We start from the raw sequence: 27,081 nt of genomic DNA, 5'->3' as shown, positions 1-27,081 counted from the left end.
ACACATTTACAGTTTGGATGTTGTCACTTGTCCTCTTGAACCTTGTTGAATGCTGAATCGTTTGTTACGGTGACCCTTCATTATCCACAGTGGAGTGATTTCCTCAGTGAATGGCTGTCATTCAGTTGCATGTGAAATCTGTCCTGCCTGTTGAGGTTTTAAACCCTTAACTCCAAATCTCACTCTACTCTCAGCTTTTCTCCAGAGCGTGCAACATCTTTATTCCCACGGTTTCGCATGCAGTCGGATTTCTCAGGGGATTCAAACAGAGGGAGACAAGCAGAGCGGATAATCGCAAGAAAAAACAGTTTAAGAGACTAATTCCCCCTCCGCCCGTCTTTATCGTGATCTCAACTTCCGCTTGCATGTATGTGATGTGAGACAAAAAGAGAGACAAAGGAACAAATGATGGTGATTAGACAGAGGGGCGGGTGTAAATCTACAGTACAGTATATGATTAGTAGTTTTGTTGACAAAGCACTTCCAACTGTGCTGCAGTGTAAAACTGAAAAGTATTTATTCTCTGAGATCTACCCTTCAAACATTGCTTTCTCAACATCTCAGATTGCTTCATCTATTGTTTTTATAAAGTTGACTGTTGAGGCAAAATACAAAAAAACTGTTATGGAAAAATGTAATAATATCTCAGCGGTACTGTAACTATTTAGATCTAGTTTGTCATACTCAAAGCAATTTTCCTGGCAAGAAAGAGCTGAGACTCTGTCGGCTGATTTGTTGCTTAAAGTAATAAAATTAGATTTGCCTGCAACAGAGCAATCAGGGAAGCTATTAAGTAAAGCAGTAAGGAGGTGTATGCACATTCACAATCTAGACCGGGTGCTCCAGCATGGAGAGACACTGAGGAAGAAAAAATGATAGCCATACACGGGATTGATCCTCTCTTAGTGGTTTAATAACAACATTGAGTTTATGGGTAAACATTGCTGTATGAGTTACGTTGCTGTGTGTGTACGTTTGACAGAGATCAGTTCAAGCTAAAGTGGTGCTGAAAATACCACAAACCACACATCAAAGCAAAGCAGAGCATATTTTTTCTCATCTATAACTATATAAGCATTTACAGTAAGTGTCACAATTATTTTAGACTATAGCTGTCATATATATGCTGTAATGTAGCTATAACCATAAAGCACATGTAATAAGGTCCTTTACTTTCTCTAGTAACTTGCCATTTGTGGGTTTGAGTGAATGGTCTCAACATTTATCATGTTAGCATTGTCATTGTGAGCATGGCTGCAGACTCTCTGAGTTTTGTTATGTAATTTCCAGGTCAGCACGGGACAGCGAGGACGAGGATGACGAAGACAGACGTGGACGAAGCTGCACTCTACAGTACCAGCACGCCATAGTCAGAGTCCTGACCCATTTTGTAGCTGAGTCAGTGGATCCTCGAGGCCAGACGAGCTTCATGATGGGCACTGATTGGCAGGTGGACATCACAGAGCTGGTGTGGGATTTCTTGAAGGTAGAAGACCCACAGATTGCACAGCTGCTGGACAGAAAGATACTGGTGGGACTTGACATGGGAATGACCACTATCCAGGTAGGCCATGTGTCAGCTGAAACGGGGCACTACTTTAAGGATATGGGGCCACATTCACAAGTATCATTTTTTAGCATTAGGAATCTTCTTAACTGGTGCTAAAAGTTCCTAGCTATAAATTCCCTATTCAGACTCTCTCACAACTTTTACTAAGGAAGTGAGGGAACTCCTAAGCTAAGAAAGGGGACGGGGTTTACCCTGTTGATATAGATGACATCATGTTTCAAGAACAAACTTACTCATTATGTTTGCAGTGATTGGTTGACAAATCATCAGAGTGCGTCGGTGAATATGGAATAAAACATTAATCAGTAGAGAAAGGGACAAATTAAATTATATTGATGGATCGATAGACTGCAGCAGCTGTCTTAGTGACTTACAGTAGTAGTCCTCTAGACTGGGCAGCTGTTTTTAGTGCTAAAATGTTTTGAGAAGTGCAAACGTAGGAATCTTAAAGTTAGGACTGACTGAGATTTTCCTAACTCAGCCAGTCAGGAGCTACCTTTATCCTTAAGATATTTCTTGAATATGGCCCTTGGTGTGTCACATTTAAAAATGTCAATGCATTATTAAAGGATTATTCCAATTAGTTACAATTTAAATCTTACTTTCATGCTTTTGAACATAATTTCTATAATTAGAAATAATATAACTGTATTAACAAGGTTCATTGCTAAGAACTGGGAACTCGCAAATAAGAGGGCAACATGAAGAGTAGTCAGTCAGTTAGACAGATTATAAAAATAAATGCAAGTTAGCCAAAATGACTTAACAGAGAAAACTAAGGTCAAATGTAAAGTTATTAAACTCCCATTGTTAAAAACCCATTGTTCCTTGCTCAACTTTGGCCGACTTCATTTGTTTTCGTGTTCAATGAGGGACTGTTACAGGCATTAGTGGTTAAAATTAAACTTATTTAGCTTGTTCAAAACCTTTCTGTTTGTCTGACCTCTTGTCTTTTTGCCTCGTTGAACTGTGGTGAGTACAATGGTTTAATAATGATGATAGAAACCACAACAATAAGAAACCAGTTGTATTAAATCAGAACTATTCTTTCCTCAATAGGTAGGTGTAAATGAAAAAAAAAGTTTCTAGCCTTAGTTTGTAACCCAGTGCATTTGTGAAGTAATTGGAGTATTAGATCGAGTTATAGTGGCTTTTCCTATGTAGATGCTACTCATGCCATTGCTTCCCAAATTAACTTTAAAAATGAACTTTTCCAATGAATCATGTTGTTTCCTGTCTCATTGACCAGTGGTCCAAGCTACTTATCCTCCTTCCTTCCCCTACTTGTGCTTCATAAAAAGATGGAGAGAGATCTCATTCCACCATCTGCCATCATGAGAATCTTTAAAAGCTTTTGTCATGTTTGTGCCAGAAGATCAGTGCCTGCTTCCGCTGTGCTGTTGTAAAGTTATCCTGCACATTTCCTCTAAAATCTGATGACACAATGTAAAATGCAGTGCAGAGGGCAGTGGAGGCTACCCGTGATCTTGGCAAAGGTCTGTTTTGTAGCAATTCCTCTACTTGCTCAAAACTATTGTGGTAATGATTTTATTGCTGTTATAGTATCATCAAATTGGAAATATTTTAATTAATTGAATATGAAACCATATCTTTTATAAGTAAAAGCACCATGTAGCACACAATTCTGACCATCACTGTCGTACATCTTTTTGTCAACATAAATGAATGTTAGAACAAAGCTGTGAAAGGTGAATAATATATGGTAGGAACATGAACATATTATTTATTCCAGGGACAGTAACAGACGCCACTGTCAATGTTACAGTTTGTCTAGGGCAGGCAGGTGATTACTGGTGTGTCACAGCCTGCACTTTGGGCTCTTAGCAGCTGACCACAGTGAGTGGGTTCTCCCCCTCGGCCCTTTGGTTTGTCAGGCCCTTCAGGCTAACTTGATGAATATCAGCGTCTTAATGCTCCCTGGCATATGAGGACTCATCTGTCTGTCTGTGTGCAGACATGTCTTCACTTTTGAAAAAAAACAAACAAGCTTTGATTAAACAAGCACAAACCAGAAAACATGACAAGTGCAGAGGTCTGACAGCTGTGACTACCTGTGCCATGCACTATGCAGACTGATGCATGAGGAGACCTTTATAGGATATGCACAGAGAGAAAGTCACACTGTACCTTGGATGGCATTCATCATAAACACAGTATGACTTTCTGCCTCTGTTTTGGGGTTAAAGTGTCCCTTTCCTCTGGATTACCAGTATTAATCAAAGTGAATGGATTCTTACCTACAAGAGATATGGGGGTTGGATGGCAGCCAAGTAGAGCTGTTGTTTGATCTACACAGCCTGAGAAAACGGATAAAATAAAAAGTAGGTTTTGTGTATCATTTTGCATATTGCGCAGGGGCTTGTGAGCCTTTTATGTTAGATGAAACACTTGCAAAGACATTTTCTTAAATCACCTATAACTCGTGGTAATCTGCTTTTTCAAGTCTGTGACATCTTCACTGCTAAGTGCTCATTGATGTGATGTTTTTGCATTGAACTTCACTTGTCAATCAAACAGCGTGACCGGTGGTGACTTAATTCTGCTTTCAGATTTTCTGTTGATGAAGTTTGAGTTTTGATAGGTAGTGCTCTTTTCTCTGTTCAGTTATAGTTGCTCTTGTTGCTGATTTCTCCTGGGAAAGACCTTCTCAACCCGGTGTGTCAGGAGCAGGAAATGAAAAAGCTTTCATAATGACTACAGAAATACTGAGAAACTTTTGAACAGATGTGCATCTGTATTTTATCTTACCAGAATGTCACAGGTTATTGCTTAACAATCATAACATTTAAAGAAAGATAGTGTGAACAAATTTTATTCATCATCTTTTCCTTTTAAAATTCCTTTAATATTGCACTTGTAACCTGAAATGTATTTCCTTCCCTGTCTTTTGCACCTCCTAGGTGTTGTCTCCTTTGTCAGACTCAATACTGGCAGAGAAGACTATCACAGTGGTGGATGACAAAGTGACTATCACAGAGTTGGGGGTCCAGCTGGTCACAGGTCTTTCTATGAGCCTGCAGCTCAGTCCAGGAAGCAACAGAGCCATCCTGGCTACCACGACCACACAGGAGGTTCTGCAGAGCCCCAAACAGGTCAGGACACTCTAATATATATAATAGACTTGTAGTAAAGTGTGAATTGAGCCTTGTTTTATTGCTCATCTCTCACTTTGTCATCACAGTTATATGAATAAATACACTCTGATAAAATTGAATAAAACCACACCAGTAATTATTTCCAAACACTATTTAGCTGGGTTTGATTAAGACCAAGAGTGATGTTTATTCATTTTACACCATTAATTATTATCTCCAAGCTTTAGTCTCTGTTAAATTATTCTTCATTGGTTTGATTGCCGTTTGATAAAAGACAGAATTTTATATATCTGCTGAAGCCAAAAATGTGCATTCTGCAGCCTTGATTATATTGTGCTTTCCAAAACAAAAGACTTACTTCCAGATTTCATTTCACACTAACAGGGCCCTTGAATGAGCAATTTTACAATCAAAGAGAGCCGTGAGTGTGTATGTGCTCATATACATGTGTCTATTTGTTTGTTCCACACCATCCCTAACCCTCTTAACTCCAAGGCTTGAAAGCCAGAGTGTGACAGAATGTGTTTCCTTGGGCAGCTAATAGAAATGGGAGCTTAATCTCAGGGCATGTAAACGCACAGCTTCTATACCGAAATATGACTTACAGCCCAAACTTGGCCATGCTGTCATATTTTGTTTCCCTTTATCATTTCGCCCTAGCTACCCTCATTGTGGCCCCTTTGATCTGCCTATCAAGCCCACTCGTTCTCTGAACTGTCCCTTTACGTTGCTCTTCACCCTCTTCCTCCAACTGAGGATAGAAGGGAAGGCCATTTATCTGCCCTATCTCTACATGCAAAGTGTGAAGATAAGCAGGCAGCATCGCACTCTAAGTCCTCTGCAGTTGGTAATTAAGAAAGACCACATGGACAGACCACTGTGGGGATCTCCTAGTGCGCCTCTGGGGATTTGTCCTTTGGTGATATTAAAAGGCAAATTGTGAAACTGCAGTAGGAGCAGGCTTTAAGATGCCTATGTTCTGCAAATCCTCACTCACATGAACAATGTTTAATGTTATTGTTTGATCTTTTCTGCCTATCTTTTTAATCTGCACCCCCTTTAGCTTAAAGAGAATATCTGCCGATTTGGTAAAACCACATGACTTAGTGAACTTGTATTTGACTTACGTCCCAGCATTCCACTATTCAAAAGCTCCACATATACTGTAAGTCTCTGAGGTGCATCAACAAAATGGACATCGAATCTAAACTATTATTAATTCACTATCCTCCTAAAACAGCCATTGACAACATGAAAAAGAATATTACAGAGTATCTGAACATCTGGTTGATGTTCTAGCTATCCAGCAAAGAAGCCTTGCAATTTCTTAATAATCTCAGCTATAGTTATGGTCTGTTTCCACTAAACAAGGCTACATGTTGTCTTTGCATCCTTCATTCTTACTCTCTCTTCTTGCATTTTGTTTTGTGTGTGTGCATTTCTGCAGGAGGCTTTGATCAGCGCCTGGCTACAGTTCAGCGACGGCTCTGTGGCTCCTCTAGACCTGTACAATCCTGACTTTTTTGTCCTGACAGCTACCTCCCTAGATGAGGATGTGGTGACAGTGCAGCAGGACCCCACGTGGAAATGGCCTATTATCGTGACGGAGGCAGAGGGCCAAGGCCTGCTGGTCAGAGTGGAGATGACTGTTTGCGAGATCTGCCAGAAGTTCAAGCGCCGCAGCATCTTGGCAGCGGGGAACTGTAACGTCAGGGTGAAGTTTGGTTATAGTGACAGCTCAAGAGGAGGGGGCAGCGATTATGGCCCTGATGTAGAGGATGTGGAAAACAGAGGTAGGCTATCACCCTCCCAGGACAGGACCAGCCTTGACACCCACTATTATGGGAGCTCCATCTCTGACATGGAGGACGGGGTGTCGAGGAGGGCCACCACCACTAGAAGTGCAATAATGCGCAGACCCAATGGGGATAAACTTTCAGATGATGGTAGTCAGAACATACCAATTGACTTTGCTGACTTTCCTGCCCAAGTGGACCTTCCCCGTGGTCGCAACATGGACGATGACCTTATTCAGACTGCTCGAGGACTCACAGATTTGGAGATCGGTATGTATGCCTTGCTGGGGGTCTTCTGCCTCGCTATCCTGGTGTTTCTCATAAACTGCATCTCCTATACCCTCAAATATCGCCATAAAGAGTTCTCCATTGAGGGCCAAGAGAACATGAACCATGCCCACGACTGGGTGTGGCTGGGGAACGAGGCAGAACTGTTAGAGAGCCAAATCAGCTTGTCACCCCAGCAGGAGGAACAGACCTCCATGATAGACTCAAGTAGCGGGCTTGAGGAAGGCAGCCACTTGCTGAACGGAGGCTCGGCCCAGAAGAACGTGCAGGGCCAAGTGCACCGGGCTGCAGACACAGGTTGCATAGCCAAGGACAGCAAAGGAGACTCACCCACTACCAAGAGGAAGCGAGTGAAGTTCACCACATTCACCACCATCCCCTCGGACAATAGCTACCCCACTGTGAACACACTGACTGGATGCCACAGCCAGGACATTAAATGGGTGTGCCAAGATGTAGAGATGGGAGACTCCAAGGAGTTGCGCAATTACATGGAAAGGTTAAATGACAGTGCTTTAAAAGAGGTGGCATAATATACTGTGTGCATTTGTAACAAACTCACCCTTATGCCTTTCAGAGGAAAGTGGGTCTGGACACAAACCTGACCCTAGGGCGGTGAAAGAGGACATTTACTTCAGAATCACCCCAAACTGCCAAAGGGTCATAAAATATAAGAGGACTGTCACAATGCTACAAGTGACTAACAGTCAATCACTAATGAAAGATATGTCAATGAATAAGGACGTCAGGTGGTTGTTTTCGTTTCATTTGTTTATCAGATGATTACCTTTTGTCATGATTTTATTATTACAGGGTTTAGATAGAATCAAGTAATGGTCCCTGAACTGATCAGCAGCAACTATGACCTGTGATATCCAGACGACATGTACATTTTAAAACCAACAGTAACATGACTAGATAGATGTTCCAAATGTTTGTGCATTAAATGGTTTTGGAAGTTTTGTAACATTTTGGATATTAATTTCTTACGCCACATCCTCACTCTTTGGAAGCGTTTTGGAAAGGCCGAAGCAAGCCAAGAGAAACTCCTGCATGTAGTTGGTGAAGAAAAAAGAAGCATAACTTTCCAGTTCATTCTCATCCTCCTAAACACAGCAGAGGACTTGCTATGTATATACTGAACAGTCTCCTACAAAGCATTGTATTGTTGCTCTGTATATTGTATTTTCATAACATTTAAGGAATACACAACAATGTCAAGAGCGTGTATCAGCTTTTATTGACCACAGCATCATAAGGCCATTGATTTCTCACAAGGGATAAGTTTGCCGTTTTGTTAAAGTTAGCTGAGGAATGTGGTTGAGGAAGGGGAGCCAATTACACATTCATCTTTGCATCAAGAGTATTTTATGAGATGCAATTTACCCACAAGCCACAAGACAATACCTCTTTGATGCTGACTAGTGGCTAGTGGCAGTTAATACTCTCATCTTATCTATTAGAACACGGTCCTAACATGGCAGCTACTGAAGTGTGGAAGGGCTTTTAAACTAAATGACTGGACAACATGGTAATGTGATATTTCCTCTGCCAACCCCGAGTTTGAAATTGTGTGAGCTTTGAAGAAAATGCCAATTAAGGCCTCGTTAACCCCTGTCCCAAAGCCTCCAGGAGACCTTACTGATGGACAAACTGGGATGTAATGTGCTCGCCACCTCTTGGGGAGCGTGTGGATACAAAGAGGGACAATTACAGGCAAGGTGGGAAATGTTTTCTTTTGGGAAATGGATCTTTCATTATTCAGATAATTGCACAAATAATAATCATCTCTGAAAACTTCCTAAACAAAGGCAGTCGGCTGAAAAATTGCATTTTGCTCGCTGAACGTTATTATCATCACAGTGGTGTTGGCTGATTGTGGGTTTTTTTTGTTATTATTTTCCATCAAGCAGAGAGATGTTCACATTATGTTAACTGTTGCTGCAGTGTGGATCAGATTGTTAATCAGAAATGATCACAATAACAGCTTGTATGAGGGGAGATGAAAGATACTTCTGCAAATGGTAGCACTACCTTGAGTGTAATTAGGAATGCCGATTGGATCGGTTCAGCGATGTCAACAGTCACCATTGAACTTCTAGACACCTGTATTAAAGTTCAGTGGCTTTTTCTACCTTTATTTAATTAGTTCAAGCAGCTTGTTGACTGACTCCCTTTTCTACTTCTGTGCTGCTGCTATTGATCCACTACCTGCTGAGCCAGAGAATTGAATTAACAACAACAACAAAATCAATAAACGGTGTACTAATAGTAACATGACAAGTCATAATAGGAATAAAGAACATTAAAGGAACCGTTTGAGATTAAATATTTGCTGACAATTATGGGAAGATTCTTTTCTTATGTCTGTTAGCTTAGCTTAGTACACAGACTAGAAACTGAGGGTAACAGTTAGCCTAGCTCTGTCCAAAAGTGACAAAATCCATCTGTGATCACCTCTAAAACTCACAAATGAATACTTATGTTTTTTTAATCTAACCTATACATAAAACAAAATGTCAAAAACTCAGAGTGTGGTTTTACTATGGGTCTAAAGATTTAACATGTTCATTAATGAGATTTAGCAGGCTCTATTACAACTGGATGATTTTGCCTCTCAGAGCAAGGTAAATATCCTTAAGTAAAACATTTTAATTAAAATCTGAGGATCTATACATCAACTACTATATCATACGTTAGCTATTTTACAATGCAACAAATTGCTGATGTTTCTGATATCCGGTGTAATAACCTGTTAAAATGACAGGTCATAAATGACGAGATGGCAATCCTATTCATCTCAATGTTGGCTGAACTGAAAGTTCTCAGACTTGGCACCAATGTACGTTCACACAACGCTACTCAGTGACATAATGACCCTTTCTTCTTTTATAGATTCCTTGTGTGTTTCCAGTCTGTGTGCTAAATATTTTCAGGTGTTTTTTTTAAATATTAAGAAACTGTGTTTCATAAAAGAATATCTGTTTTACTGTTAAAGACTGCATCCACACTACATCAGTGTAACTGTTAAGATGAGCTGTTGGCATTGATTGTAGCTTTCAGACAGAGAGAGAGAGAAAGAGAGAGAGAGAGAATTCACCTCTGTCTCTGTTTCTCGTGTGTCCTGATTTCCTTTTCTTCTTTTTTTTTTGGTCCTGCATCTTCAGTGTCTCCTATGTGAATTTCCTGCTTCTGTGACTATTGGTGGCTGCCGGGGATAGAAGTGGGATCCATGTGCAATGTGGGTTGTGTACTGTGGACTGTGAAGGTTGAGGAGAGCCGGTGTAGGTCTGGGAGGATTTAACTGTCAGCCACAAGGGGCATGATTGATGGGGGGCCCTGTTAAATTAAAACACCACCATGACCATCGTCGTCGGCTTCATCCTCTTCAGGTTGGAGCAGAACATCAGCCCATTAAAGACCCTCCGTCTTCGCCCCCTTGGGCTCTGGTTTTAGACGCTTGTTCATACCTGTTGGGACGTGGCACTGGAGATTTTAATGATTGTATTCACTTCCATTCTTGGAGGATGGAAACTCAACACTTATTTTTGTTGGCCTTGAAGTCTTGACTTCCCTGAAAGAAAAGAAAAAACCTTCCCCAGGCCTCCATCTTAAATGGATTTTTAATTAAATTGATGATGTGAGACCAACAAACTTTCACTAATGGTTGGCTGTGCTCCCTGTGGTCCTAATGTGCCGGGTCTGTATTTGCAATTTCCAAATGATTATTCGCTGCTTGATTTATGTTGCTTCCTTTGAATTCATTTTAAAATCAGTTCACAGTAGTTTCACAGCTACTAAACACACTGTAGCAGAGGAATGAAGGAGCAGCTGACAAGGTCAGCTTGTCATTCCGGTCTAACCAATTTTTACAGATGGAGCCGCAGGGAACCAATGACAACATTGTTCATAAACAAAACCCTTCTGTGTCTTGTAAACATAGTCTCCCACCTGACCAGTATACCAAAGTGGGAAGACAAACACCAGAGCGCACACACACAAATGTTCACACACACAGAGTAATTTATGTTAGTATCCTTCTAAAGGCTCTATCTATTACTTTCAGCCCTTCCCCCAAACCGTAACCTAATTTTAACCTTTAAAGGAATAGGTCCACATTTTGGAAAAAGCACTTATTAATACATCCATGGCTTATTGACTCTTTTCCCAGTAGTTATGAGAGATGAGATGAGAAGATCAATACTGTACTTTCATATGTGTCTGCGTGTTAGAAATATGAATCTACAGCAGCTAGTTGGCAAGCTCAGAACAAAGATTGGGAACAGGGAGAAAGAGCCAGTATAGCTCTGTAGAAAATTAGAAAAAAAATTCATTAGTCTTTCGATTATTTTCTCAATTAATTGTCCATTGGTCTACTCCAGCACTAATCTAACTGATCTATAAAATGACAGAAAATGGTGAAAAAATGGTGATCATTGTCTCCCAGAGCTCAAGATTATGGATTTCAAGATACAGATTTAACAAACCAGATACAGCATTTAATTAGTGAGCCATAAATGTGCTTATAGGCAGATTTATTAATTTTTTTAACCCTTGGACAAAGTCAGGCTAGCTGATTTCCCCAGTTTCCAGTCTTTATACTAACCTAAACTAATGGGTTGCTGGCTGTAGCTTCATATTCAATGACCAGACAGAGACCATGATATTGATCATGTCATTTAAGTGAATAATCAGGAACCATTGTTTTAGGATAAAACCCATGAATAGATTTGAACACAAGTCTTTAAAAGTGGGTCACAAAGATATGTAGTTTCCTTCATTCCTTTCTTAAAACAGATAGGCAGCTGTTGTTTCTAGCAAACATTTCTTGATGGTGTATTTGTTGGGGACATGTTCAGCGATTTAATCACATTTGTTGATCTAGTGAGTATTTATGGCAGCAACAGGACAGTGTATGTGGGATTAACTCAGTGCCCATTTTCATGGTAATGAAGGAACATGTCAACCAGTGCCACCATGTGGCTCCTTTATATCTGTTTTTGGAATGACGATGGAGGTCTATGTCAAGCTATCAAATGTTTCACTCTTACGTAGTTTTGGCCCTTATGGAGCTCTCCTACAGGTTGGATCCTCACAGCTGATATACACACAAACTCATGCTATGGTACAAACATATGCACTACAAAAATATATCAGCCATGACTCAAAAACCCAAAGGCAATAAACAACTACAGCAGCTAGCGAAGCCCTTCAGCAACATGAGGTGAGTACCCAACCATGTCATTTAGATATATCGGCCCAGGAGGACCAGTGCGGCACCGTGCACAGGGAGCAACATATCACCTATGCACTCTGAGACAAGCTGGGGCATTTTTCTGCTTGTTGAAAACAACAGAAGTTTAGATGCCTACTAAGATACACCTGACCTGGCATGGGTGGTATTCCTCAGCGTGACTGAGAAAGATTTATCTTGATACATGTACTGTTTTATGGGAGTCAAGCCCCATTCTGTACAAATAAGATGCTCTAAACCACAGGGCCTGCACATAATAACCAAGGTTGATGCTGTAAATCCAAATGGATGTACGCTGTTAAAGCATTTTATGGTTGCTTATTTCACAGATCATCTATCTGAATGAACATCCTTAGCCTGCTGTTGTGCTCAGCCCTACAGACAGCACTCTCTCAAGCGACAAGACTAGCACATTTTCTGGAACAGGAGATTGTTAAAAGGCTCGATATACGTCTTCTTTTCCGTAGCTCATATCTTCAGCATGACTTCATTTGGGGACAGCATGTCTAAAACAGACCAACCTTGAGTTAAACAACTTGTCTCTTGTCCAACATTGTCCCATTTGGAATCTTGCATAGAAAAGGCTCCAGGATGACAACCAACAAAGACAGCTCAGATAAGATAATTAGCTCTATGTAAATGCGGATGATTAGTGCTTAGAGTTAGGCGACGTGTCTGCTTGGCCATTTCCTTAAACATTGTGCTTGCATTAGCTTATCTTAATTAACATGCAATGATACCTCCTAATCCTCCAATTAGAAAAACATCTTGGGGAGCATCTGCCGGTCTCTCATTACACAGGTAAGAGTCCGTAATACAATTAAAAGCAGCGTAACATTCTGTAGATTATGCCCCACATGCCCCCAAAAAGTCATTTGGAGAAGATATAAAGGAGACAAAGTTATTTGACTTGGAAAATGGTATCTCTGTCCAATTAAAATGTTGGTTACTACCAACACCAGCTAAATTAAAAAACAAAATCTTAATTTCACATTACATATGTTGATGCACATTCCATCTTTATATTTTTCAATTTTACAAACCTTTTTTTTTTTTTTAAAGAGAGAGAGAGTTACTGAACAATTATTGGAAAATGAGTGACTTTGAAAGTACCCAGAAGGTACAAATATATGCAGGTGGTGTTTTCTCCAAAGCACTGTTTGCTTAAATCCTGGCTAATAAATCAACTTAAAATATTGTGAGGCCAGTGCTAAAACGATATATCTCTGTGTTATTGCCTTGCAGTTCTGCCTCCATAACGTCTTCAATGTGTCAGGAATTCCTCTCAACATGAGAAACAAGCCGCCACACTAGAATTATGACCTGGAGGCATTGTGTTGGTTTCAAACATCAAGCTGTCTGCTCAGTCACAGCTATGTGGGCTCTTGGACCAAATTAAAGAGGAAACGGTCGTCTCCCAGCCTCATCGCTGGGAGGCCTCAGCATTAAAACATTATCTGCGATGACGTGTTGATTTCAATCTGTGTCTGATGAAACTAAGAAGAAATATGCTGCTGTCACATCGGGAATGCGAGATGAGGCTTCACACCTCAGTGTTTGCAACCTTTTCCCCAGCAGCCGGCCACAGGGTGTGCTTTTTGTAATATAAATAATTGAGCCACTCCACTTTGAGTTCGCCTTAGGCCTAACAAACCCTAACCCCGATCATGAAAGTATTGTGGCAGGCTTTAAAGGCGCAATCTGTGATTCAGATATAAATAACATGGTCACCCCATTGCATAAAATCAAAATACAGAACTCAAACATACTATCACTCAAAGTTATTAATGCTTTTTGATGCTCTAAAATGTTTGTTTACATCAGTAATGTATGTGAGCACAGCAGTAAACTTATTGTTACGCAGTACATGTGTAGAATAGTAGAAGGCTACTATTTTGAGATTTAGATGTGTAACTCTTTAGTCCAGTGAATATATCTGTGATTTATATAGTCAACAGTTTTGGAAGCACCTGTTTTTTTTTTTCTTAGGTCAAATACATCAATCAGTTCAAGAGTGGGGGACAAAGCAGTGCTAGCCTGATCAAAATCATTTTTACAACCACTTTGCTATGTGACAGCAGTTAAAGTGATGACAGACATTTGAACTAGCTTTGCAAGACATTAATACAATGAATGAAAATGACCCAAATCTCATTTTAATATACTTTAATGGCCACACATATAACCACAAAACAATAATACAGTTCTGCAGCAATATGAAAACAGAATGTAATTCCAAAATAAACTTAAAAGGGACCTATAATGCTCATTTCCATCTCTATATTAATATTCAGTGGTTCTACTGGAATATCTTTACATCATTCACAGTTCAAAAAATTCCTTATCTTATACTGGCCCTTTATGCAGCCCCTCAGTTCAGCCTTTGTCTCTAAACAAGCAGTTTTAGTGCCTGTGTCTTTTTTTAAAAACCCCACTGATGAGCCCACTCTGTTCTGAATAGCCAGCTTCAGGCAGTTACTGGTGATCAAAACATTTCCTGCTATTGCTGCTTCATATGAAAAGTTTTTGAATGACTAAATATTACTATATTTTAATTGTAAAGAACTTACAGGATATTCAACTTGCTCAACACCATATTAGCAGTGATACGTCAGCAGCACTATTCTTTAATAAAAACAGTCGTACACAACACGATTTGTAAATATTTGGAGCTCTCTGTTAGTACGAGCTCAACTCGAGTCGTGGCTCAGTGTGACTATCCACACAACAATGGCAAAAACACCATAATGTTAGCGAAGTGGAGCAGTGACCTCATGCACTAACTAACGGGAGCAGTTTACGTGAAGCGCGGAGCAGATGCCCATGTAAAGAAATCTGTCACTACAGAGTAGAAGAAGTAAGCTCAGTTTGAAAGCAGAAGAAACTGTTGGAAACTGATCATTTTCATCTGAAGCTGGTGCTTTTTGTTTACAGGATTACTTTGGCCAGTTTAATAAAAACATCCAACATTGTAATTATATATATATGACAGAAAATAAGGCATAATAGGTCCCCTTTAACAAATCTTTGTAAGAGAACTGAGATGACAAAGCAGCTATATATAAAATATGCAATAAAACAAGGAACATCCATTTATCCAAACAGTTACACACAAACTAAAATCACTCGTCACATACTGTCAGAGATAGCTTCTGGTTTGTATGTGCTATTACAAATGTACCGTCATTTACACCACAGGGTAAACACTGATCTGAGCTCTCAAAGGCAGTTTTTTTTACTTTTCCAGGAGAGTTATATCACTTGACACTATTCCTCGAGCCCTGAGAGTTTTCTCGTTTCATAAAATTCTGTAGCTTGTGCTGTACTTTACTCAGAGGCTAGAAGAATCACACACAAAGGCAAATGTTATGTCTTAAAAATATAAAGCTAAAACAAATGCATCACAGTCCAATAAATACAACAACAAAACAGAAGCTTCTTTGTTGAGATTTTCTGGCAAAGCCGAAAAAACACTGCAAAAAGTTCCTGACAAGAAAATACTCTTAAATTATTCATTTGCTATTGATTTCTAAACATAAAAATGTCAATGTGAATGAATAACATTTTTCATTCTTGTCATTTTGTCAAGACAACAGCAAATTTTTATCACGATCCAAGCACTAATGCCACAGACATTTTTAGAGCTATACACAAGGTTTCCTGTTAAGGTTAAGGTTAGGCTCTAATTAGTTGTGTCACGCTGACGTGCAGCTTTGCAGCTTGACCAAGAAAAAAAATAAAAGTAAGAGCTCTGATGCTTCAACGGAGTCATGGAGTACTTTTAATATGAGGAGTTATCATTATTCATGTTTGGTGCTGTCTGCCATTTATACTGGATTTATAGAGTGGATTTGTGTGGATTTAGTATGTAATCCCAGGCAGTGGAAACAAACGTGTGATACTTTTTTCTCCCAATATTAGATTTGAATAATAGATCAGATTAGTTGAATATAAATTGAAGCGTGATCATTTTTAACCTCCTCAAACCAAAAAAAAACAACCTTTTCTGTCTCAAAATTAACAGCAGTCATTTCTAGGAATCTGCAACAACCACTAAACATAAAATTGCCATGTATTAATTATTCAATGTGTTAACAACTTGGATGTTGCTGCATAGGTATTTGAAGCTCCCCTGGATCCCAACAGGGGTGAACATAACTAAGAAATAATGCTAATAATAAGTACATAAGTACTTAGAAATAAGTACACTTAATACAGAAAACACCCCAATTTTAGACTGTGGATGCATGTCCAGAAATCCTTTAAATCATTCGACTAAATACTCATATATCATACCAAGATCAGTAGCAAAAGTGGTTAGCAAAATAGTTCCTGCAAAAATAAGACATTGCTAAAAAACAGAAAGTAAACATGTAACTTTAAAAACAATTAAACAAGACTAGAAATATCTAGATATTGGGTTTTTGTTTTTTTATGGCACCACTCCTCAAGTCAAGTGCAAGTGATCAAGAAAAGGTAACAGGAGTGAACAAACAGGAGTAACAGAGTACAGTAGAAATGAATTAAAAACATTACTGTATTAATCTCTATCTTTTCAGTGGTACCTTTTCATCCACCCAGTGATGTAAAACCATTATAGTTATAAAAAAAAGTGGATAAAGAATCCCTGATTCCAAGCTAAAACAAACTTAAATAAGAAACATATATCTAAATGTTAAACTTTTTACTTTTGTATGATTTAATTAGTGAGTACCTATTTGACAGGCTCTTTGGGCACTGTGTGATTTGACTGGGAAAGGCAGGTATGGTGAGAGGGGTGCAGTGTGGGGCTTGTTGTTTGGGTCAAGAGGAGATGTGTCTCTGCCGTTGGCTTCCTGCTCTGCCCCTCTGTTTGTCATATTTGACAGAGACAATGAGGAAGACCAGCAAAGTGATGCCCTGGATGCCCGCCAGGAGAAAGAAGTAGTAGTTGAGAGAGCACTCATTAATATTACCTACAAAGAGAAAAAAAGGACATTATTATAGAGAATATTTAGGTGACACTCTAAACAGCTTAGCCTTCAGATGATGCTAATTACAAATGTGGAAATTTGTGAAACAGAAGAATCAGTGATGACATATTCAGAGAAGGACAGTGCTCCATGTTAAAAGAATACCAAAGGTAAATGGCCACCAGATTTTGCAACTGTGGCAGATTTCTGTGTTCCTGCAAGACATAAAAGGCAGGCTTGAAGTGACAATGGCAGGAAACCACGATTCTGTCAGGAATTAGGATTCAGCAGGGGGGCCTCGTTACTTCTCATCTCACTACAGTGAAAACCCTCTGAAAGCGAAGATGCTTGACCTCACACTTCAGTGCTGATATAGAAAGGCAGTGTTATTGACTGAAGTATCAGAAATAACAGCGCAACGTGGCCCTCAGCTGTGATTCGAGCCAGGGAGTCTTTCATCGGTATTAAAGGGACGGTTTGTTTCCTCGTGGGAATAGGACGCACTTTTTTAAAAAGTAGCAATGAATAAATAAATAAATAAATGGATGCTTGCTTTGTGATTTGCTGGGACTGAATTGTGAGTTGTGCACAGGAGGGAGGGGAAGACAAACAGATCATGCTGAGACACACAGAACTGAGGACATACAGTAAGTTGCAAGCTTCAAAAACACGGAGTAACGCTGCTTCTTGACATTCCGCGCCCATTTTGGTTTTGCATGCTGGGGTCCAGGGATTATAACCGGCAGCCTTTAAACTCAGGCTCTAACTGTCTTAACATTTGCTGCACTGCTGATTGAAGAGCTTGTTCACATTCAGCGATTAACCTCGAGAGGAAAGCTCTAAATAAATCCTGTTTTCGCTTTGCTAGGGTTTTACATGAAGGGCAAAGCTGACAACAATACAATTGTCTCCACTGTTCAAGTATGGAGACAATTGGATTGGCATTAGAGCGCCTTTTGTCCTCTTGACCATGTCAGACGGACCAATTGACTTTGCAGCTGACTGCATGAGCTGATGCTGTGTACTACTTTGCTGCATGAGGAGACGTTTTTGGGTGAGGCGGCCTCTGAAGGATGTCTTTTTCTGCTACAGCGTATTGAAGAACATTTCTTTTTTTTATGTAACAGACTCCGCGTGAGGCACAGTTTCACCAGTGGACAGATACCTATAGCTTACATCATACATTATCGTCAAACGAGTAAATGTGAAGCCCCAGAGCAATCTGCTGTCTTCCTCAGAAAGCTCCTATTAGCTTCTCCATGTCGAGCTGTCACACTGAATAAAGGGCCAGAGAAAGAGAAGCAGGCTTGATTTTAATTAGATATGGAGGCAATTCTCAATTCAACTCCTGGCTATTCACATGATGAGAAGAGTGTGTGTGAGGGTGAATCTACTCGAGGGTGGCCTAATTACACCTGTCCATTTAAAGTTAACAGACTGCTGGGTCAAGATGGTTGTTATGAACACAAAAAGAACTGAAAGATTTTAACATTTGTTTCAGACCAAACTTCATTGGCTATTTTATTGAATTATCATCGAATGTGTTAAGTGTGATGCAGGTATACGATTACAGCCTCATATTTGAAGAGAGGGCAACACAGTCAACTTCAATATCATCATCAACTTCTTACACTAACTACTCAGCTGAATGTGAACAAATCTTTATAATAAGAATCCAGAAAGTGTGCTGTAGCAAAAATGTTGTTTGTACAAATCTTCTAATTAATTCGAACACAACCCACATAGCGTGACGCATTCAAATGAGGTTGAACATTTGAAATAAATTCTGAATTCTGTGTTTTAACGAGTCTCTGGAGTCTCCAAGACAATCTAGATCCAGATTTCACGACTCTTAACTATAGTGGTTTTTGATCTGGACCTGATTTAATGTGGGCTGGATGGAAAAATATCAGTGAAATTGTTCTTTTTTTGTTTTCATGAGCAAAATAAAAGTTGCACATCTGAGAGTGAGGTTAAACAGGCTTTTGTTATGATGTCTAACACTTTTTCAGTATAAGTGGTAAAAAAACGGATCAGCTGCTAAATATCAATACCTATTTTGCCCTTTGATCACTGACGCAGTCGAAAACAGTCAGTTGCCTGAGAGAACAAACTAAAAAACCAATCAATGATCATGGTCAGTATCCAAAGAAACCAATTAAAAGGAGCTGACTGTCTATTCCATTCCCACCTCTTAAATCTGTGTTTTCAGTCTGTTTGCTATGCTAAGCTAACTGGCTGCTAGCAGTAGCTTAATATTTGCAGTACAGACATGCAAATAGTAGCTATCTTTTCACCTAACTCTAAAATATAATACTGTATTTCCCAGAATGCCAAACTATTACTTTAACACTTACTACAAATGCTAAACGTCTCTGTGCAAGTGCAATGACAAGCACAAGTTGTTACCTCTTGGGCAAATTTCAACCAAAACACAACAAATGTCTTTGTGCTGCTTCATCTGAATAAACCTTGCACCTGTCTGCGACTCTCTCCTCTCACCTGTGCACCGTGCGCTCTGCACTGGTCAGCGAAATACCAGACAGATTAGGATAGAAAGAAAGGTTAAGGAAAATACCAAACAGTTGGAGCGCTGCTGGCACTGGTCGTTACGCCTCCATTAAAATACGGCCCTATGAATCCATTAAGAAATCATGTGGAACAGAGAGGCAAAACACTGGTCCTTCAAGAATAATGTACAGTCAAATGATGTTCTGTTAATATACCCATAAATCTGGCCACACATACAATCAGTGAACTCAAGGCAACAGTTGTTTAAAACATGAAACTTTCCCTCACCCAGGTCAGATGTAATATGACTTCATTAGGTATCCTTGGCTAACACAGAAAGCTTCATGTCCTTGTACATGATTTAACAGGGCATCCTTTGCTGCTGATCAAAGAGCAGGATTAAGTCATTTGAAACAAGTGATCCCAGAGCTTTGCATGATCACTTGTGATCAGTAGCGCAGATCACGCTGTGTAATGTCATCGCATGCATCGTGCTTATAGATGAATCTTTTCCCAGTCTCTCTGTTGTGTGCCTGCGCTTGTAGATAATTAGAAATCGAGGAGAATAAAAGAAAGATCACTATGATAGGATGAACTGCACAGGACTGATTCTTTGTCAATTTTCTGTGCACTGGGCCATCTACACTCTATAGCTTGAAACCTTTGATCTGGTAACAGAGAGCTGGCGGACGACTGTGAAGTTCTGCCAGAGCATTAATGAGATGAGTGGCAAATGGAAAACCTGACAAACACTTTGACCCGCGTCACAGTTTTAACTTATTTTGCTGTCATCTTAATCTGGTCAGAGGTTTAAGTTGTGAGAAATAGATCAAAAACTAAAGTGCTCTTTGAATAATTCATGAATTGCAAAACAATGCTGTTAACAGGAGAGCACGGGAGGAAAAGGGTAGTGCAATTGGAGCGAGAGCGCTTGTATGTTCGATCGATAACTCACTTTAACAGATAGTAAACCAAGAGTCTGCCGCTGCAGTCTTAATTAACAGAGCAGGGCAGCTTACAAAAAGAAAGGAGTGTAGAAAGTTCTTATTAGTAGAAATAATGAAGAGAGAGACAAATTCTGACTGTTATATAATATATAATGTGATTCATGACGACTCGGTTGAGTGCACGCTGGCGCATTTTGCTGCCGCTGCTCACTGGCCCTTATCTGTGATTTTTTTGCGAATTAAATTGATATATGGACTCTGCAGTAGATATTTTACCTTCGGCAAACACGGCGCTGTTGGATTTATACATTGGCTCTCCCATCAAAACCATCTGCTTGTCAGTTTTGTCAGATCTGGTCTGCTCACCTGTGGACTGCTCACCTGTGGGGCTCCCACGCCTTCCTACTCCTACTGCTTTCCGGGTACGTTACTCCTCTCTGGCTTAACATGAAGATCCACAACCTTGCCGTAAGGTTTGTGCTTGCCTGGATTGTTCTGTCCATCATATTTAATCCATCGTCAGCCCTACTCCAATACACGGCTGCTGAGCTCCTCCAGTTTCGGCTCCACCGGTACGATTCTCCACTGCTTCAGCATCTCTGCCCTGACATCGCTCGGCCACCTCCTCGGAAATACATCCACCGTGGCTCGAGACGAAGTTACCACATCGATGACTCCACTGCAATCAACTCCATCTGGTCTACAACTCGACATCCTCCGACAAACTCCGGTAGGAAAGTGGACCGCAGTGTATTAGCCAGCCTAGCCAGGTCGGCTAACATCACCTTCACCAACGAGCGCAGCGACGTCAAAATTGGATTATTTAACATCCGTTCCCTTACGGGCAAGGGACCACTGCTCCAGGACCTCCTCCGTGACCGCAAGTATGACTTTTTATGTCTAACTGAGACGTGGCAACAACCCAATGACTTCTCTCAGCTGAATGAAACTGTACCACCTGGGTTTGTTTACACCTGCCAGCCCCGTCTCACCGGCAGAGGAGGAGGTCTCGCGATAATCTACCGCGATACCTGGAAGGTTTTACCTGTTACAGTTCCACTATATTCATCTTTTGAAACTCTGGCTCTTCAACTTAATGGTCCGACTCCAACTATTTTACTTAATATCTATCGCCCACCCAAACCTAACAAGGATTTTATTAATGACTTCTCTGCTTTCCTGACTCACATCTGCTCTCTCTTTCCCAATGTAATTTTGCTTGGTGATTTTAATATTCATATGGACAACCTCAATCTGCCTCTTACCAAGGATTTTACATCTTGCCTGGACAGTTTTGGACTCAAACAGTACATTGGCTTCCCTACCCACACTAAAGGACATATTTTGGATCTGGTCTGCTGCTCTGGTGTCACTCCTTTTAACTGTTCCGCTGATGATCTTCCCATCTCTGATCACTTGTTAATTACATTCAACTCCAGCTTAAAACTGTCCAAAACTAAACAGTCACGTCTTATCTCTTTCCGTAATATCAAAAACATTGACCTAGCAGCTCTCTCCTCAGGTATTGACAGCCTCCCCAGTTTCATCTACTCCTCCCCTCCTGATCAACTGGTTACCCTCTACAATGATCATCTCCACACTCTGTTGAACTCACTTGCCCCTAAAAAAACTCAGACCGTATCATTCACCCACTCAGCACCCTGGTTTTCACCTCTTTTACGACAACTCAAAACCAAAGGACGTCAACTTGAACGGCTCTACAAAAAAACTGGACTCTCTGTTCACAAGGAAATGTACCACTCCCACATTGCTTACTACAAAGACACCCTCTCCTCAGTCAAATCCCAATATTATAAAGATCTGATCAGTGCTGGTGATGGGAATTCCAGGGCCCTATTCTCAGTACTGAACAAAACACTACGCCCCCCGGACTCTTTTCCCCCTCATTTCTACTCCACAGAACACTGTACCTCCTTAATGACATTTTTTAATGAAAAAATAAGCAAGATCCACCAGCAACTGACCCCTCACTCATCCTGCAATCCGTCTCCTCTGGCTTCTCATGCCCCCCTCTTTCAACCGTTCTCAAGCTTCCAACTCCCCTCTCCCATTGTCATTTCTGACCTCATCCTGAAGTCTAAAACATCCACCTGCCAGCTCGACCCACTGCCGACCTCTTTAGTCACTGCATGCCTTCCCTCTCTGTTGCCCCTGATAACTGCCATCATTCACTCCTCCCTAACCTCTGGCTCTGTTCCATCATCTCTCAAATCCGCGGCTGTAACACCTATTCTGAAGAAACCTGGTTCTGATCCCAACAACTTCAATAACCTTCGTCCGATTTCTAACCTACCATTTATTTCAAAAATCCTGGAAAAAGCAGTGGCATCTCAGGTTCATACTCATCTCCATAACAATAACCTATATGAACAGTTCCAGTCTGGTTTCCGCCCACGCCATAGCACAGAGACTGCTCTCCTTAAAATCACCGACGACCTCCTGATGGCAGCTGACTCCGGACTATCTTCCATTCTCATCCTCCTTGATCTGAGTGCGGCCTTCGACACCATCTCCCACCCCATCCTCCTCGACAGGCTAGCATCTATTGGACTATCTGACACACCTCTGGACTGGTTCATTTCCTACCTCTCTGGCCGCACTCAGTTCATCCAGCTGAAGACATTCACATCCCAACCTTCTCCCCTCTCCTCTGGTGTTCCTCAAGGCTCTGTCCTCGGTCCCATCCTATTTATCATCTATCTCCTTCCTCTTGGTCATATTTTCCGAAAATATAACATCCATTTCCATTGTTACGCGGACGACACCCAGCTCTACCTCTCCTCTAAACCCACCTCCACCTTCCCGTCCCCCTCCCTCTGTGTCTGTTTACAGGAAATCAAATCCTGGTTCTCTTCAAACTTTCTCAAACTCAACAGCGATAAAACTGAGGTCCTCCTAGTTGGTTCAAAATCCTCTCTCACTAACACTCCCAGTTTCACCATCCCCATTGACAACTCCTCTGTTTCCCCCTCCACTCAGGTTAAGAGCCTGGGTGTCGTCCTTGACAGCTCTTTGTCATTCCAGACTCACATTAATAAGGTTACCCAGTCAGCCTACTTCCATCTTCGCAATATCAACCGCCTCCGTCCGTCCCTCACTTCCAACAGCGCTGCCATCCTGGTCCACACTCTAGTTACATCCCGCCTAGACTATTGCAACTCCCTCCTCTTCGGTCTCCCCCACAAGTCCCTCCGTAAGCTCCAACTGGTCCAGAACTCAGCTGCTCGTATTGTCTCCAGAACTCCATCCATCAATCATATCACTCCTGTTCTTCAACAACTTCACTGGCTTCCTGTCAAATTTCGCATAGACTTCAAAATCCTGCTTCACACTTTCAAGGCCATCCACAACCTCGCCCCCCCATACCTCTCTGACCTCCTCCACATCAACACTCCCTCCCGGGCACTCAGATCAGCCTCCTCCATCAGCCTCGCTGTTCCCTCTGCCCGTCTGTCCACCATGGGGTCCAGAGCCTTCAGCCGCTCTGCCCCCCGCCTCTGGAACTCCCTTCCCCCCGACATCAGGAACATCACCTCTCTATCCATTTTCAAATCCCGTCTAAAAACCCACCTTTTCAAACTTTCATACTCACTTTAATTTGTCATCCATCCTGCAGTTTTCTGATTGTATTTGTTTTTTTTTGTTTTTTGTTTTTATTGCACTTACATGTGTCCCTTTTGGCTCTTTTAATTGTTTTTTATCTGTATTGTAAGGCGACCTTGAGTGCCCTGAAAGGCGCCTTAAAAATAAAATGTATTATTATTATTATTATTAAAGGTTACAGTACCATATGATCAGTTACAGTATTTAAATAAGTGCATAATTTACACCACCATATTTAACAGTGGTACTCAAGCATGTAACAAATACTGATTTTGCGACATTTTTTACCCCAATGATCAAAAACTGTTACAACTGCAGTCTTAAGATTATTCTGACAGATGACTGGAGCTCAAACTCTGTTCTAAATTTAAAAACTTCTCTCTCAACTTGGATCCAAGGAATGAGAAAAGAAATGGCAAAAAGAAAAAAATGCATCCCATTTTTTGGAAAATTGTGCAAGGTTTCAATTTTGTAGTGGCTCTTGCTCTAATTTCATTATACATTAAGTTAGTCTCTACCTCCTCCTTTTAAGCCTCCGCCCCCCAGGGCCCACTTGGCTGCTAAGCACTTTCGAAAATATGGAAGGCTAATTACAGCAGCAAAAGACTAAACAAGGGGAAAAAAAATACATTAATGAAGCGCATAAATATTTGACCGTTATTTTAAAGGCAAATTCCGAGCATGGGAGGGAAATAGAGCAGACCAATCAGAGTGGACTATTATGGTTCAAGCTTAATTGTCCTGTTGAGGGTCTTTTTATTCAGCACCGAGTCAGTAAATCACAGGACTATGATTATACAACATGCCCCAACACAAGAGGTCAGCCATCTGATATCTGAGTGGTATAACTTGTGGAATAATTTACCTGCGGGTGTGTGAGCATATTATGTGGGTCCAGATCAAATGGGTCAATATCAATTTTATGTTTGAAAAAGGATCAATTGACTCAGACATGCGGTGCAAAGACCCAATACCTTAATGCTTCGAGGCATTCAAGGTCTCAGAATGAAATCAGAGAGGGAGTCGATGTGTGTGTGTTTCAGCTATAAATAGTTTTTTTTCTGCAGCTCTCCACCTGTCAGAAAAGTTTACGATGGCTTCTAATCCGTGCTGAAACCCACCCTCTTACCTCTGACATGTCTTAACAGGTTCCCCAAAAGTTACATTTTCAAACAGAATAAGAGTTCATGTCAAATTAGCCAGATCTGACATTAAAGGCTTAGATTAAAACATTGACATTTCACTGAGTGTGATCCAACACTGAACGAACAGGATGTGTGAATGTCAGCTCACTCTGAATGTCTTAACACGTCCCAGACATCTGATATAAGATCAGTCGGGACCTGAGCGACAGTCAAAGGAAAGGCTGTTTCCTGTCACGTGACTGAGGCGGCTCACAAAAACCATTTATTTTCAGTTAAAGATACTTAACAGACACATAATAGGAAAAGGAAATGCAGCAAAAGACATTGTCTCGAAACAAAACCCCTCTCCTGTATAAAGAATATGCTTGTGGGAAGAGTGAAGGTCGATTTTTTAATTGACTTGGTTAAAACCCCTCCATGCTGACTTTGACAGGAGAGGATGGTGTCATGCCAGGCCTGCAGTATGGAAAATATCAAATTAAAGAGTGTGCTGAATGACTCATCTACCATACGTAAGGGGGAAACAAAGTGCAGTGGGAGTTGAAGGATCAATCATTTCCAAACATAATCTATGTTTAAAGTTGGAGAACAGACTTGGCTCTGCTCAGCTCTGCAGACTGATGCCATGGGCGGTCGGTCACATATGTTGTCATTCACTCCCACATGCCGAATGGGAAAGTCATTCACGTTCAGATATTCAAGACTCAAAGAACCAGTGGCTGGCATGATAGCACTTTGAGGAGGTTTTTTTCCCCCCTGTGAAGTTACTACTATCTGTGTTGATTTGAACTTGAAAGGATGTTTTTACAGCGTTTATTTTACAGATGTTTTTATATCGTTGGTAAAATGCTGACATGTGTGGAATCTCAATTCTGTAAAGAAAAATTCCTGTACGACCTTTTTTTGTTTTTTTGTTTTTAAATTAAGAATTCTTTTTTCTTCCATGTAGGAAATAAATTCATGACGAGAGAAAACGAATATGTCAAGCTGCCAAATACCACAGCAGGAAAAGTATGTTTCAATGTGCATATGAGCGCATGTGACTGCTGTTGTAAGACAGACTTGAAAAAACTGCAAAACTATCCTTTAATATTCAAAATTATCTCGGATGAAAGGAATTGTTACAAAAAAACGAGCATGCCACCAAATAACATATTTGATAAATAAAAAGCATTTAAAAACACTGGCATAACTACAACACAATTGCACTATTCACAAATTGTGTTAAATGTTGGAATTGCAAGATTAAAAAAACAAAACAAATACATTTCACTTTAAGGGCTACAACCAAACACGCAATAGGGAAAACTATCCCACAGTTCTGTCTGCCTTTTACCTCCATTAGTTCCTTACAGAATGGGTCCCTATGCCTCTTAGCAGAATCCATTATTACATAGTTCACCACATGAGAAGAGTCAGAAAAATCGTAATGGGCTGTCGAATAGTCAACTGCTCACAAATGGCTTGGGGGGTTTGGTATATGGTGTGTGGACATCATATGACCTTCCCTGCCAACTTTACCAAACTAAGAACTTCAGCTCCGAGCTTGACCACTTTCCAAACCAGCTGGGAACATCATAACGAAGGAAGGACTTGACAGACTCTGTATGTAACTCTCTGCATGTGCTGACTAACATTACTTTGTGCGGAGTGCGGGGAGATGGAGCGACAGCACAACAGGAAAGCTGAGCATCCACCAGTGTGACACCAGACTAGCAGTGCCGTCTCCATGTAAACGCTCGTGGGAAAGCTTTACTTAAGAAGAGCAGGGCAACGTAATCAGACCCCGAGTCTGTGATTAATGTTGCTCATCTGTCTTCAGGCCCGTACAGCTCGGTGCAACTCAGCACAGCTCACCCAAGATGCTGTTTACTGCAC

At 40.7% G+C, this 27,081-nt stretch overlaps 2 protein-coding genes across 2 annotated transcripts in view; one reads left to right on the top strand and one right to left on the bottom strand.

Moving 5' to 3' along the window:
- si:dkeyp-14d3.1 (transmembrane protein 132C) overlaps window positions 1–7,303 on the top strand; it is a 91,645-nt gene extending 84,342 nt beyond the window's left edge. The window contains exons 7-9 of the mRNA XM_062417176.1: window positions 1,291–1,564; window positions 4,492–4,683; window positions 6,134–7,303. Coding sequence (XP_062273160.1) covers window positions 1,291–1,564; window positions 4,492–4,683; window positions 6,134–7,303 — 1,636 coding nt within the window. The remainder of the gene's footprint in view (window positions 1–1,290; window positions 1,565–4,491; window positions 4,684–6,133) is intronic.
- Window positions 7,304–14,182: 6,879 nt separating this feature from the next.
- Window positions 14,183–27,081, bottom strand: part of slc15a4 (solute carrier family 15 member 4) — a 31,416-nt gene continuing 18,517 nt past the window's right edge. Inside the window, exon 9 of the mRNA XM_062417991.1 lies at window positions 14,183–16,979. Coding sequence (XP_062273975.1) covers window positions 16,828–16,979 — 152 coding nt within the window. The 3' untranslated portion in view covers window positions 14,183–16,827. The remainder of the gene's footprint in view (window positions 16,980–27,081) is intronic.

This window comes from Scomber scombrus, chromosome 4 (assembly GCF_963691925.1).
Source record: "Scomber scombrus chromosome 4, fScoSco1.1, whole genome shotgun sequence".
NCBI lineage: Eukaryota > Metazoa > Chordata > Actinopteri > Scombriformes > Scombridae > Scomber > Scomber scombrus.
This window is presented reverse-complemented; position numbering and strand designations above follow the sequence as displayed.